This window comes from Mastomys coucha, unplaced genomic scaffold (genome assembly GCF_008632895.1).
Source record: "Mastomys coucha isolate ucsf_1 unplaced genomic scaffold, UCSF_Mcou_1 pScaffold15, whole genome shotgun sequence".
Classification (NCBI taxonomy): Eukaryota; Metazoa; Chordata; class Mammalia; order Rodentia; family Muridae; genus Mastomys; species Mastomys coucha.
In genome coordinates, this window is record NW_022196897.1 from 166,756,550 (window position 1) to 166,768,400 (window position 11,851).

The following is an 11,851-nucleotide window of genomic DNA, read 5'->3' on the forward strand; positions in this document are numbered from 1 at the left end:
AGGGGAGAGGAGAGGTGAGGGGGGAGGTGGATAGAGACCTAAAGAGAGGCAGAAGCAAAAAAAAAGGGAGAGAGGCAGAAGAAGCAGTCGGGGAGAGGAAGGTAGATGGAGAGGTACGCACCCAGTGTGAGCAGCGGGAAGCAAGCAGTGAGGGAAGAAGGTGGCTCCAACTCAGGGTTGGTCTGTGAACCTGCCTGCACAGACCCCTACTCTACCCTACCCCTGGGAGTCCAGCTCAAGGAGTCAGACTGGCACAACCCTGCACCTGTCCTGGCCGCTGGACTCTGTAACTTGTAACTTAAGCCTGGCATGACTATACTTCCTGCCACTTCCCTGGACAACCCAAGCGGTCTCAGGACATTGGCCACATGGCTGTGTGCCCAGCCAGGCCCAGGGAGCCATGCCAGAAGCTTCAGCCTCATGACCACTAGCAAAAGACCCGAGACCAGTGGGCCTATCCATGGAGCCCCAACCCGAGGGAAGCAAGACAGGGCGAGCCTGCAGGACACCTGACGACACTCAATGTGCCACCGGGCTGCGGTTACATCGTTCTCCCGGTCCCAGAGAAGACAAGATGACTTGGGGCAGGGGGGCAAGATCCAGGTCATAAAGCCACCCCTGGGGCACAGGCCCTTCACCCTAGCCTTAACCAGCTTTAACCGGCTCGGCCCTCATCCTAAGTACCCTCACTGTCCCTGTCTAGACCACCCCTTCTCTGCTCTTAGTCACCACTGGCACCTCCAGTGTGGTTCTGCAGCTTAAGGCCTTTGGAGCTGGGACTTGTGTAGCTTGCACACTAGCAAGAAAGAACAAAGACCCTATCAGGGGACTAACACTCCTTACCTCTTGGAGCTGACCTGGGAAGGGGAGCTGATGCTACAGGTAAAGAGGAACAGTAGCTGATAGCCCTGTGCAGCCAGGTTTCGAGGGGGACGACGGAGGAAGAGGACACAGGCCAACTCATCCCTGCCTACTGGGGGGTCGCCATGAGGCCTGAGCCTGGAGGATGATGGGAACAGCAACTTGACTACCTACTGGGCCCCAGAAACTTCTAGATAAACACAAGGAGATAAAAGAGTTCTCCTTCAACCCTTGGCAGATCAGGCTGGGTTTCAGGAAACTTCCTTTGTCAGTCAGCTGAAACCTCTTCCTGGGGACCCTCCCCGACCGAAAGACTCCTCTCTCAAGCTCCTAGGTGTCTTGGATGCTCCCAGACAGGTGTCATGGGGACCAGCCCTTCCAAGTTCAGTGCCAGTTTTGGACTCACACACCAGGGCATAAGATCCAGGGCAGGCAGCCTAGCCGCCCGGCCCGCCCTCTCCAGCCTGTATAAGGCTCCCTGCCAGCCACCCCCACCCCCTTCCCAGGGCATCCGCTTTCACCAGAACAAAGGCGCCTGGCCAGGCGCTTCCTGATGCTTCCTGAAGGAGCTCCATCCAGCCCTGGGCTAGCGCCTTACAGGACCTCCCAGGCCTGCAGCACAGAACCCAGGAAGAACTTCCCCATGAAAGGCTGGAGTCAGTCTGCCTGCTCCAATCCCAGAGCTTCCTGCCCCTGCCATGGCTGGCAGCCATTGGGCCAGCGGTGACATGGGCTGTAGTGGACAGAGAGAGGAGACTGGTGATGGGCTCTTCTCAGAGTGGATGGAAAGGCTTTCCTTCCCCTGCCTCATGGTAAAACTGAGGCTTAGAGAGGCAAGACACCCATGCATGAAGCTCTCCTAGCTTGGAACAACCCAAGGCCCAAGGGGCAGATGTGAGGATGGCTCTGGGCCCTGGAGGAGCAGAGTCCACACTCTGTCAGGAAGGCAGTCCACTGCTGCTCCCACACACACACAACACTTGGGCACAGTGCCCACCTACTCTGTAGGCAACCTGAGGTTGCCATGGAGATAGGGCCCCCTCTCCCCAGCACTACCCCAACTCCTGCCTCCTTAGGTACAGCCAGGCAAGACTGGGAAGGAGAGAATAGGTACCCCTGGCTACTCACACCAAGGGGCAATTCACACACACGGCCTCTCATGGGAGCCCCACTGCTGTGCCAAAGAAGAAAGTGGCTTAAGGTTCAAGTGGCTCCTGAGGACCCTAAGCTCCCGAGTACAGGAATTCAGAGGATGGAAAGCTGGGAGACGGCCCTAGGGCAGCAGCCTCCTCCCTTTCCCCTTCTTCTCTACACCGGCTGCTGGGACACAGTTGTGGATCGGCTTCCCTGAAGCTCAAGACCACTTGCTGAGACCCAGTCTGCTCTCCAGCTGCTGGTCCTCAGGCTACCAGGTGGGAAGCAGGTACCTTCCCTAGAGGCCTGTCCTTGCAGCCTGGCTGTGGACACCTACCTTACTCTGCCTCACCTCTTATCCCCTCCCAGCTCAGGTGGCAGAAGGCACACAGGCCCAGGAAGGAGCAGAGGACAGTGTTGTGGTAGGCATGGAGAACCAAGTCTCTGAACTGGCAGAATAGTAAGTATGTAAGATCAACCATGTAGCCAGCCCCGGCCGCAGTCCCAACCTCATCTACACACCCCTACCCTGGTCCCAGGGAGCCTCAACATGTCCAGCACTCCCACAAGCCAGAATCCCAGTGGACTAACACACAGCTACTTGAGTGTTACAGTCCTGGAGTGACACCAGAGTCCCCAGGCCCTGTTCACCTTCGGGTGGCTTGTATATCACGGAGAAATGGCCTGATCTACCCTCCTGCCTGAACAGAAGCCTGGAGGCCTATGAGGATTCAGAGCTGGCAGTGTGGATTCAGTCACTGATCCCCTGACCTAAAGGTGGTCACCAGAGCACAGGTATCTCAGGAATGTCCATTTCTACCAGGCTTCCTCTACATTCCTGCGCCCCTCCCATTTCCACCAAGAATTCCTCAGAGTAAACACACCAGGGAGCCTCTGAGGGCACCAGGGGCCCAAGCAGGTCTACCACGCCTCTGTGTGCGGTCAGCACTTGGCCCTACAACTCTGGTGTGGCCTCTGGTGGTGTCCCATTCACTCCTAACTTTCCATGTACATCAAGGGACACTGAAGAACAAAGATGCCCACTGTTGGCTTACAGGCAATTCTGCTAGACTCCTCCCAAGGACCTAGCAACGACTTATGGCCGCCAGGTGTGGGTGGCGCACCGGGGGGCATATAAAAGGACTGCTTGCTACCCTGCCCCCTTTTCTCTCTATTCCCTTGTGTTCCTGGCTGGTCTTTCTCTCTTTCTTTTCCCCTGTCTTTCTTTCTGTCTTTTTCTGCCCCCCTTTCTGTCTGCTCCGGTCTGTCAATCTCTATAAGGTTCTCATTCTCCTCCTCTCCCCCAAATCTCCCTTATACCAGACCTTATACCAGCTCTGTTCCATGGTGTGAATTCTTGGGGGACACCTTGACATGAGCCCACCAGGTCCCCCCACGCCCGCAGCCACATTATATTTTATAACACCCACCCCTGGGCCTTTGTCTGTGCTGGCCCTGCTCCCAGCAGCCCTGCCTGCCCCATGCTTTGTCTCCCCGGATGGTGACCTCACCAAAAATGAACCCTACCTGGCCCAGGTCCAGCGTGACGTTGACCTCATTGTATTCCAGGCCACGGGACAGGGGTGGGCTCTGCCACCAGCGCTCCGTGCCATCGATGGCGTTGCTCACAGGGTGTGCCTTGTTGCTGTTGGCAGCTGTACAGATGTCACAGTACTGGCCCTGCAGGGAGAAGATGGCCAGATGACCAAGAAAGGCTAAGCAACCCCTTTCTCTTCTAGAGCCACCATCCTACCATATGAATCCAGGGACCCAAAACACTGTTCTCAACCTTGAGATCTTCATCTTTCAGTCAAGAGGTGTGACTCACACTACAGGAACAATGTCTGAGCGGACACTGGCTTTAGGTGAGAAAAATCAAGGCAAGCCTTGATGGGAAGGCAATTTCAGAGGTCTTCGGGGTAAAGGGGGTATGGTATGCTCTGGGCAGAGAGCTGGCTCCTGGAAAGTCTCCAGGACTGATGCAGACCAAGAGCAAAGGAGGCAAAAGCAGGTAAGAGCTCGCCACCCCTTCTGCCTTCCACTCTTCTTGGTGGTCACTGCACCACCAAGAGTTGGAAGTAGGGATGGGGAGTAGGGTTGATAGTATATGGGAGAGGGGAGGAGGATGGGGTTGACAATATGGGATTGGGGGATGAGGTTAACAGTAGGGCTGGGGATAGTAGTTAGTAGTAGGGATGGGGGAGGGATGGGGTTGATAGTATGGGATTGGGATTGGGTTGACAGTAGGGATGGGGAGAGAGAGGAGGCTGGTAGTAGGAATAGGGGAGGGGAGGGGTGATACTATGGGGGCAGGAATGAAGGAGTAAGAAAGGTAAAGCTATTAGGAGGAAGGGCCATCTGGATTAGAGGGTTCATGGGGAAATCAGATATCCCCCCCAGCTCCTAGTCTGTGCCTAGAGACACACCCAGCAGTCCAGTACCTGTGAGACTGGGTCTCCAGAGACAAGATTTAAGCAGGTTTGGGGGCGGGGGAAATGCAGCTAAAATGTAAATATTCTCACAATCGGCAGTGGCAGCAGAGCCTGGGGTTCCCAACTGCCATTTCTGCCCTCTGGGACAAAGCCAAGTCAAGGTGCCCTGGGAACCTCAGTGTCCCCATCTGCATGGTAGGGATAGTGTTGCACTGCAGAAGATGATCACACAGGGGGCCTGGCAGCTGCTTCATTCACAGCCTAGCCACCTGCTGGGGCCTGTAGGAAGTCCCAGCAGAGTCCTGGATAGCTCTTCCTGGTGGGGGAGGGGCGGGGTCATGGATCCCTGCCAGGAGAGCCCCCGCCCCCTACACTCCAGGGAAACCAAACCTGTCCTACACAAAGGCCGCACTGGAGACTTGACAAGAAGGGGGGCCCAGAAAGTGACCCTACCTCTCCCAGATTGAGGGTGTGGTACAGAACTTCTTTCTGCAGAGGTTGGGGTGTGGGAGAACCCTGGCCCCAACTGGGAGGTCTCAGTGGTAACAGAGCCTCTAGCCCTGACATTCACACAGTAGGCTTTGCCTCCCTAGAAGATCGGCTAGCTCCAGATTTCCGCCTTATGTGCCCATTCCTAGGGCCAAACCCCAGGTGTTGACCTCTGAGGAGCCCCTGCCTGGCAGCCTGTACAGGTCATGGTGCTCTCCAGACCTCGGTTTAGCTATCAGGCCCCTGGGCATTGTTCTGGACCACCCCAGCTGACTTGCACCCTGCCAGGCACTGTCTGCTAAGCTTATCCCATCATACAAACTGTCTGGCTAGTTCTCCTGGGGCCCTGGGAGCTCCCTGGTGTTAGACACACCTTCCTTTTGCAGCTTAGAGGAGCTAGGTCAGTGATGACCTTAAATGAGCCAGTCTGTCAACCCTAAATGATGATCCCCTACTACAACCTGTGTGTCCCTAGCTCTCAGAGCCACAGGATGGACCCAGAGGAGACTCTGCCCCATGGGTGCCAAGCAGGGTGGAGAGTGGGCATGCCGCCTAGAGAGGCTTCTTGTAGTCCAGACCACGAGGAACATAATCGTACTGCCCCAGAGTCAGGCCCAGGCTCAGGGATACAAGGTAGGCCTCCAAGAGGTCAGGGGTCCAGGAAGTCCATGTGTGCCTCCTTCGAGCCAACAGAGAGGGTCTAGAGAGTTAGGAAACCACAGTGAAAACCTCCAACCAGCTATTCACTGAGCAGTAAGCCACAAGCACCCTTGATGGCCTGGATTTCCCCCACTGACCTCTGGCTCACAGCAGTCAGGGCTGGGAAACCAGGCTTCCTCCACCCCCTGCAGCAGAGGGTCCTGCCAGGAACAGAAAACTAGGAAACATAGGAGCTGATCAGGACTTTCCCTCCTACTGAGTCACGCCCTACATGAGGCCAGTAGAGTTGTGATGCCCACAGGGAGGGCAGGAGAACCAAGCCACACGCCATCTTGCCCAGAGGCCCTGTAGGACTCTCAGGGTCCTACTGGGGATGCCCCGTCCCTCTTCTGTTGCCATAAAGGGTCCCTGACTCCTGTGAGTTCACGCCTAACCCCTTGATTGTGGGTCATTGGTGAAGCAGCTGTTATTTCTACTTTCTCACCAAGGATGTGCAGCAGAGAGGGGCTGTAACTTCTGACCACCCGGCTGAGCCTTTACCACTAGAGAGAGGTAATAAAAATTGTGCAGAACCAGACCCATCTGAGCCAGTGACCCTCTGAGAAGGCTTTTAACTACCTTCTCTAGGGATCTGCTTCCACCTTCCTGGAAGGAGGCTGACCAGGGAAAGAATAGCTGAAAACGGATTCGTCGGGGTGGAGGCGGTGAAGGAATTCAGATCTGTTCACTGGCTTACCTGTACAGGTAGAGCTAGGAACAGTGGGCCAGGACGTGCAGAAGGACTTGAGTTCTCTTCCCAGAGAATAACAATTACTATGTAAGCAGAGATGAGGGCCCTGGGAGTCCAGGCAGTCCCTCTGGGTCAGGACAGATCCCTCCAAGGCCGCCTCCTGAGACTCAGTTCCTTGACACTATACTCAGGGCAACACCGGCCAAGAGGCACCTCACTTCCAAATGCTCCCCTCAAATGGATCCCGCTGACTTGTAAAGCTTCAAAAATAAGTGTTTGTACCTTTCCAGGCCTCAGTTTCCCCGCCTGCTCTTACTCTAAGACTGCAAGGGAATCAGAACACAGGGAGCCCGGCCCCTCTCAACTCCCCCTCCCCACTTGGAAGCCCAAGGAAGGGCGGAGTTGGCACGAAAAGAGGGTGGTAGCCAGGTAAGCCAGTGAACAGATCTGAATTCCTTCACCACCTCCACCCCGACGAATCCGTTTTCAGCTATTCTTTCCCTGGTCAGCCTCCTTCCAGGAAGGTGGAAGCAGATCCCTAGAGAAGGTAGTTAAAAGTTACCAGGCCCTTATGGTTCCCAACTCCTTAAGTCCCTAATACGAGGCAGGAGTCCTGCGACGGGACAACGTGGCCCACCAGCAGGCTCAGCCTGAAAGGCAGGGCTCAGGGGAGTCTTTAGGCACGGGATCCACATCTCCCTGGAGACCGAAGCCCGAGGACCTAGCACCTGCTGGGCAGGGGGCTCCTCCACGATGGCCTGCAGGTGTTAGCGCTCAGTTAAAACTTTGCCAGCCTGCTCTCTCCACCTCCCTCCGAAGTTCTCAGATCCCAAGCAGAGAAGCTTCAATTTTTGGCTGAGACAGTGAGACCCAACACCAGGAGAAACGGACGATGGCGCGGCTTCCGCGCCCATTCCGCCCCATCCGGGAGGCCAACAGGTTCCAGCCTGTCCCGGGGGAACAAGGAGCTCCCGCCCCCTCCTCACAGTCAGCGGGCACCCAGGCCAAGTCCCGCCCACGCAGGGATCCCGGAGTTACGGCTGCCGGAGACTGATCACCGGTCCCCTCCTGCCTAGGTCACCCCCGACACACACCCGAGCTTCACCGGCCGCAGGGGCCCTTGGTCCGCGACTCGGACACTTCATTGGCTCTTCCAGAGGCACGTGCAGTGTCTGCACGAGTTTCGGTGGCCGCGTCAGGGTCCCTCTTAGTCCATCAAAACACGGGACCAGGGAATCTTGGTGGGAGAGTCAATCCGTACTTACGCTCCCCAGCACTGGGAGCCCCTACGAGATGGCTGGGTGCCGGCGCAAGGGGTGGAACACCACAGGATGGTGTGACCAGCTCCCCCGCGCCGCACTCACCTGGATTGTCTGGTTGGGATCTCCGCCGGCCACCGGACCCCCAACCAGCTTGCAGTAGAGGTCCTCGGTGGGGCGTGAGGCACTGCGCGTCGGGGCCTCCTCGCCGCAGGTCGCGGACGCGGTGATGCGAGCGCCCTCCGCCAGGTTGAAGTAGGGCGGGTGCAGGCTGAAGCCATCGCCTCCGGGAGTGCGAGCCTCGCCCACCAGCACCAGCCCAGCCAGCAGCAGCAGCAGCGGCAGCGGCGCGGGGCTCCGGGGGCCAAGAGCGCCCGGTGCGTTCCCCGCGCAGAGCTGCCCTCCGCGCTTCGCCATTTTCCTGCTGGGGGCTGCGGCTCTAGGGACAGCGCGCACCGCAGGAGCCCGGCAAGTCTAGTTTGGGGCGGCCGGCCCGGCTGGCCCCGCCTGTCCAAGGACGTCAGGCCCCGCCCAGGCCCGCCCTGGCGCCCGAGCCTTATGCCCGGGAGAGGGGGTTGGGGGAGGGCACGAGAGAGGGGGCGGCCTGGGACCTTAACCCTTCGGACCCCGGCCAGACCAGCGTCCTGGAAGGGGCACCTGCTGGCCGCCGGCCAAAGCCGTGGGAACTTGGCGCTACTGAGCCTTTCCTCTCCCCCAGGTCGTGGCTTCTATCCCCACAGAGACCCCTTGCTTTTCCCCTGGATGTTCAGGACCCCAGCATGCTGGGCCTGCCTCTACCCGCCCAGCGGCTCCCCTTTTTGTTTCCTTAACTTCAAACAGGTCTCAGCCACCTGGCGCCTCCCCGTTGCCCTAGCCTGTTACTCTTCCTTCCCTGTTGGTGTTTGTATAAACTGTGCGTAGCTGTGGGTGGGGACCCAGAGGGGATGTGGTCGACAAAGGTGGGGGAGGGGGAAAGACCAGACAGGAGGAGACCCCCCCCCACTTTCTCCGTTGTTAAGTCGGATTTAGCCCTGTCTACCCCTATTGGGTTTTAAACTCCTCTGCAACAGGGGATCAATACAAGAGCAAAGAAATGACAGGCGCCCACCCATGGGGCATGTCCAAGGATGCTCATTGGCCTATAGGTGCCACCCCAATAGGTTCCTTGGGAAGCTGAGACTTTGCTTAGACATCTTTTAAGCAAGCCGTGCCCCTAGCTCCTGTGTTTCTGGGGTACAGTGGGCTCCAGTTGATCTGCCAGGCTCTGAGCTGCAAACATTAAAGGTCCTAGAGGCTTAGCTAAGATGATTGTGTACCTCATTTCTGCTTCAGCCACAGCCACTGGATTACCTCCCCTTGGATTCTAGGACCAAACAGGAAAGCTCCGCGGGGTGTAGAGGTTGGACTCAGCAGCAGGGCTAGCAGCTCCCCTTAGTCTCCTAGCCAGGCCACCATCTCACGTTTTTTGGGTAGGACTCCCATCTTGCTGGGCCTTCTGGATAATTCCCAAGGGTCTGAGTGAGTTCCTGAAACACTGCCATCAAGTCCTGGCCCGGTTCTGACCTGTAGTTGTCAGGAAAGGTTGCACCACCCTCCTGTCCTCCTGACTACCCCCAGCCTCCTACAAATCTTAAACCCCAAGGGGCTGGGAGGACCCCAGTCTCAGTTGAAAATGCGAGGTCAAGACAAGTTGCCCTCCCTGGATCCTTCCACTTTCCCTCCCCGGAATTCCTCTTATAACCTCACTATTAGTTTTCCACCTGGGGGAGGGCAAGGCAGCCGCTTCCCTTTGCTGCGAAGGCTTGGTGTGGGGGAGGGGCTGGCTCCAGAGAGGGCGGGAGACAGGGAGGAATCTGGAATTCAGTAGAGTAGGCTCAGAAGCTGATTTATGACCCCGTGTGAGGCACAGCTGGGGCAGTAGCAGGTTCCCAGATGGCTGGCCCCACCCTGCTACAGCCTAGAGGTCCACCATGCCCATCAGGAAGCCGTTCGATTCTTCCTCAGTCGCCTTTAGCAGCTGGGGGTCCTAATAGCCTGAGGCTGAGAGATCCATTACTAAAGCATCTGACCTCCATGCTTGATAGCCTGCTGACTTCGTGTGAGTTTCTTGAGGGTCTAGAGGGCAAAGGTTGTGCCAGGACTCCCCTGAGCCCCCTAGTGGCCAGGCAGGGTGTACTTTGGATTGGTCCCAGAGGACCGGCCAGTGGAAGAGAGAGGCAGATGGCTGAGAACGTGCTGAGTCAGCCTAGCAGCCAGCACCCGGAGGGTTAACCCCAAGCTAGCTACTTCCCAGCAGACAGCTGCCCCAAGAGCAACTGGTGGCCGACGGGGCGGGTGATGCAGGCAGAGGACTCTGTGGCACTGGACTGGTGAGGTGTCCACATACTACCCCATGGCAGCTGGTCCGCCTGGGCCAGGAGGGAGCAGCTGGATCTGGAGCTAGGGAAAGGAGCAGGAGGAGATATCCCACGAGGGTGGTTTTCTCTGCCCACTCCACCACTGTACCCATCCCCTGCTAACCAGGTCCGGTTTCCAGTGTTCACTACAGTGGGGCAGTACCTTCCTTACCCTTCCTTTGACGACACAGCCAGTTTTCTTCCTTGTGGATGGAGAAGCTGAGGTCACATGGATGGATGTTGTCAATAGCACGCGGTTCTAAAGAGAGAAGAGGTTAAATCAGCTACTTCTGTTCTCAGGCATGCCTTTTGGGATCTTTTGGGTACCAGTTCCCAAAGCTGATCCCTTTCTTCTGACAATCCAAACAACATCAGAGGGTCCTGTCCTGTGGGAGAGGGTGCCTAGCCTCGAATGAGGTAAGGAGTAAGCTGACCAAGCCTGTCAGGAGCAGTCCTCACCAAGGCCCAGGCTCAGAGGAAGGCAGAGAGGTCAGCTGCAGCATGTTGGGGAAGAAGTCTGGCATAGTTTCTCCCTGCCCTGGCATAGGGTTCTATTCCAACAGCATTCCAGGGCTACACGTCACCCCCTAAGTCACCCAATCTGGGGGCAGCTGTTGGAAACAAAACCCTACATGAGCTGTCCAACTCAGCCCTAGAAACCCACCTTGGGAGCCACCCAGAGGACAAGAGGATAACCCTCGCTCACACTCACTGGGCGTCACAAGCAACAGTAGACAGGCCCCAGGCCCCAGCCTTCAGGTGGCTGCCACGCCCTCATAGAGAGGCTCTAACTGCCTCTTGCTTAGACAAGCCAGGAAGAGGATCCAGTTCCAAGACCCAGGATGTGTGTCTCCATGGGGACATGCTTTAAAGAAGAGGCAGTATGGAAGCCACATTCCCTTTCTCAGGGCTGCGCTGAGGCCCTTTCAGAGAGCTGTTGGTAGAACCTCTGTCCCTGCCCATGGAAGGCAGCCAGGAGCCAGTGGCAGGGCTGATTCTGGCAGCTGCTGTCAGCAAGATGCAGCTCTGTCCTCCAAAGATTCAGACTGGACAGATGCCAAAGGGAGTCACAGCCCTGAGAAGCTGACATCAGGATGTCGTAAACCCAAAGGACAACGTCTGGCCTCTGTTGGCCACTGCTTGGCAGAATAGCACATCATGTCCCTCCATTAGCACTGTCTTTGAGACAGAGCTGGGAAGCTTGGTAAGCAGGAGCTCCCCAGGCTCCCTGAGACCCCTTTGCTCCTCAGGCTCCCTGAGACCCCTTCCCCAGGCTTGGAGAACCGTGTCGCAAGGCCAGCTATCTGATCTAACTTCTCAAAAGTCTCCTGGCTCCTGTACCCAAAAGGGTGGGGCTGGGGGGCTACTAGACATCTCTGGTCTGAGATGAGATCTGGAAACAAGCAAGGACTTTTCCCTTCATGGTTCTTTAGAACCTTCGGGCCTAGGCACCATGGAGATATATGTAAACCTGCAGACAGTTCCACAAGAGGAACCTAAGGGTCCAAGCAGATTCATTGCCTCTGTAGGCAATGAGCTCCCTGCCCAAGCCCTCTGTAATTGCTGCAGGCCTAATCCAAGGCAGGCAGCCATTGCCTATGGGTGGAGGCCGATGGGGATGGGATGGGGTTGATTAGGTGTCTGGAGAGTGAATAATGGTGGTTCCAGTCCCCAGGCTTTACACAGGACTCCTCAAGGTTTCTCTCACTACACAGCTTCTCTTCTCCGTGGGTGGGATGAAGGTGTAACTTTAGCTGGATGCCCTGCAGAGAAGGGCAAGCTTATAACAGGTGCACAACCTAGGAAGGTCTCCACGAAGTGGTTAATTTGATGTTCAAGAATTCACAGTTGCCAGGCAGTGGTGGTGCACGCCTTTAATCCCAGCACTTG

At 56.8% G+C, this 11,851-nt stretch overlaps 1 protein-coding gene across 2 annotated transcripts in view; it reads right to left on the reverse strand.

Annotated features, from left to right (window-relative positions):
• Lama5 (laminin subunit alpha 5) overlaps positions 1 to 8,100 on the reverse strand; it is a 50,300-nt gene extending 42,200 nt beyond the window's left edge. The window contains exons 1-2 of one of the 2 annotated variants that reach the window (XR_004119058.1): positions 7,671 to 8,100; positions 3,523 to 3,675 (exon numbers count right to left, since the gene is read on the reverse strand). Coding sequence is in view for 1 of the 2 variants with exons in the window: in XM_031372968.1 (XP_031228828.1) it covers positions 3,523 to 3,675; positions 7,671 to 7,982 (465 nt within the window). In the remaining variant the exon portion in view is untranslated. The remainder of the gene's footprint in view (positions 1 to 3,522; positions 3,676 to 7,670) is intronic. The other variant, XM_031372968.1, reaches the window with a different exon arrangement.
• Positions 8,101 to 11,851: the final 3,751 nt, after the last annotated feature.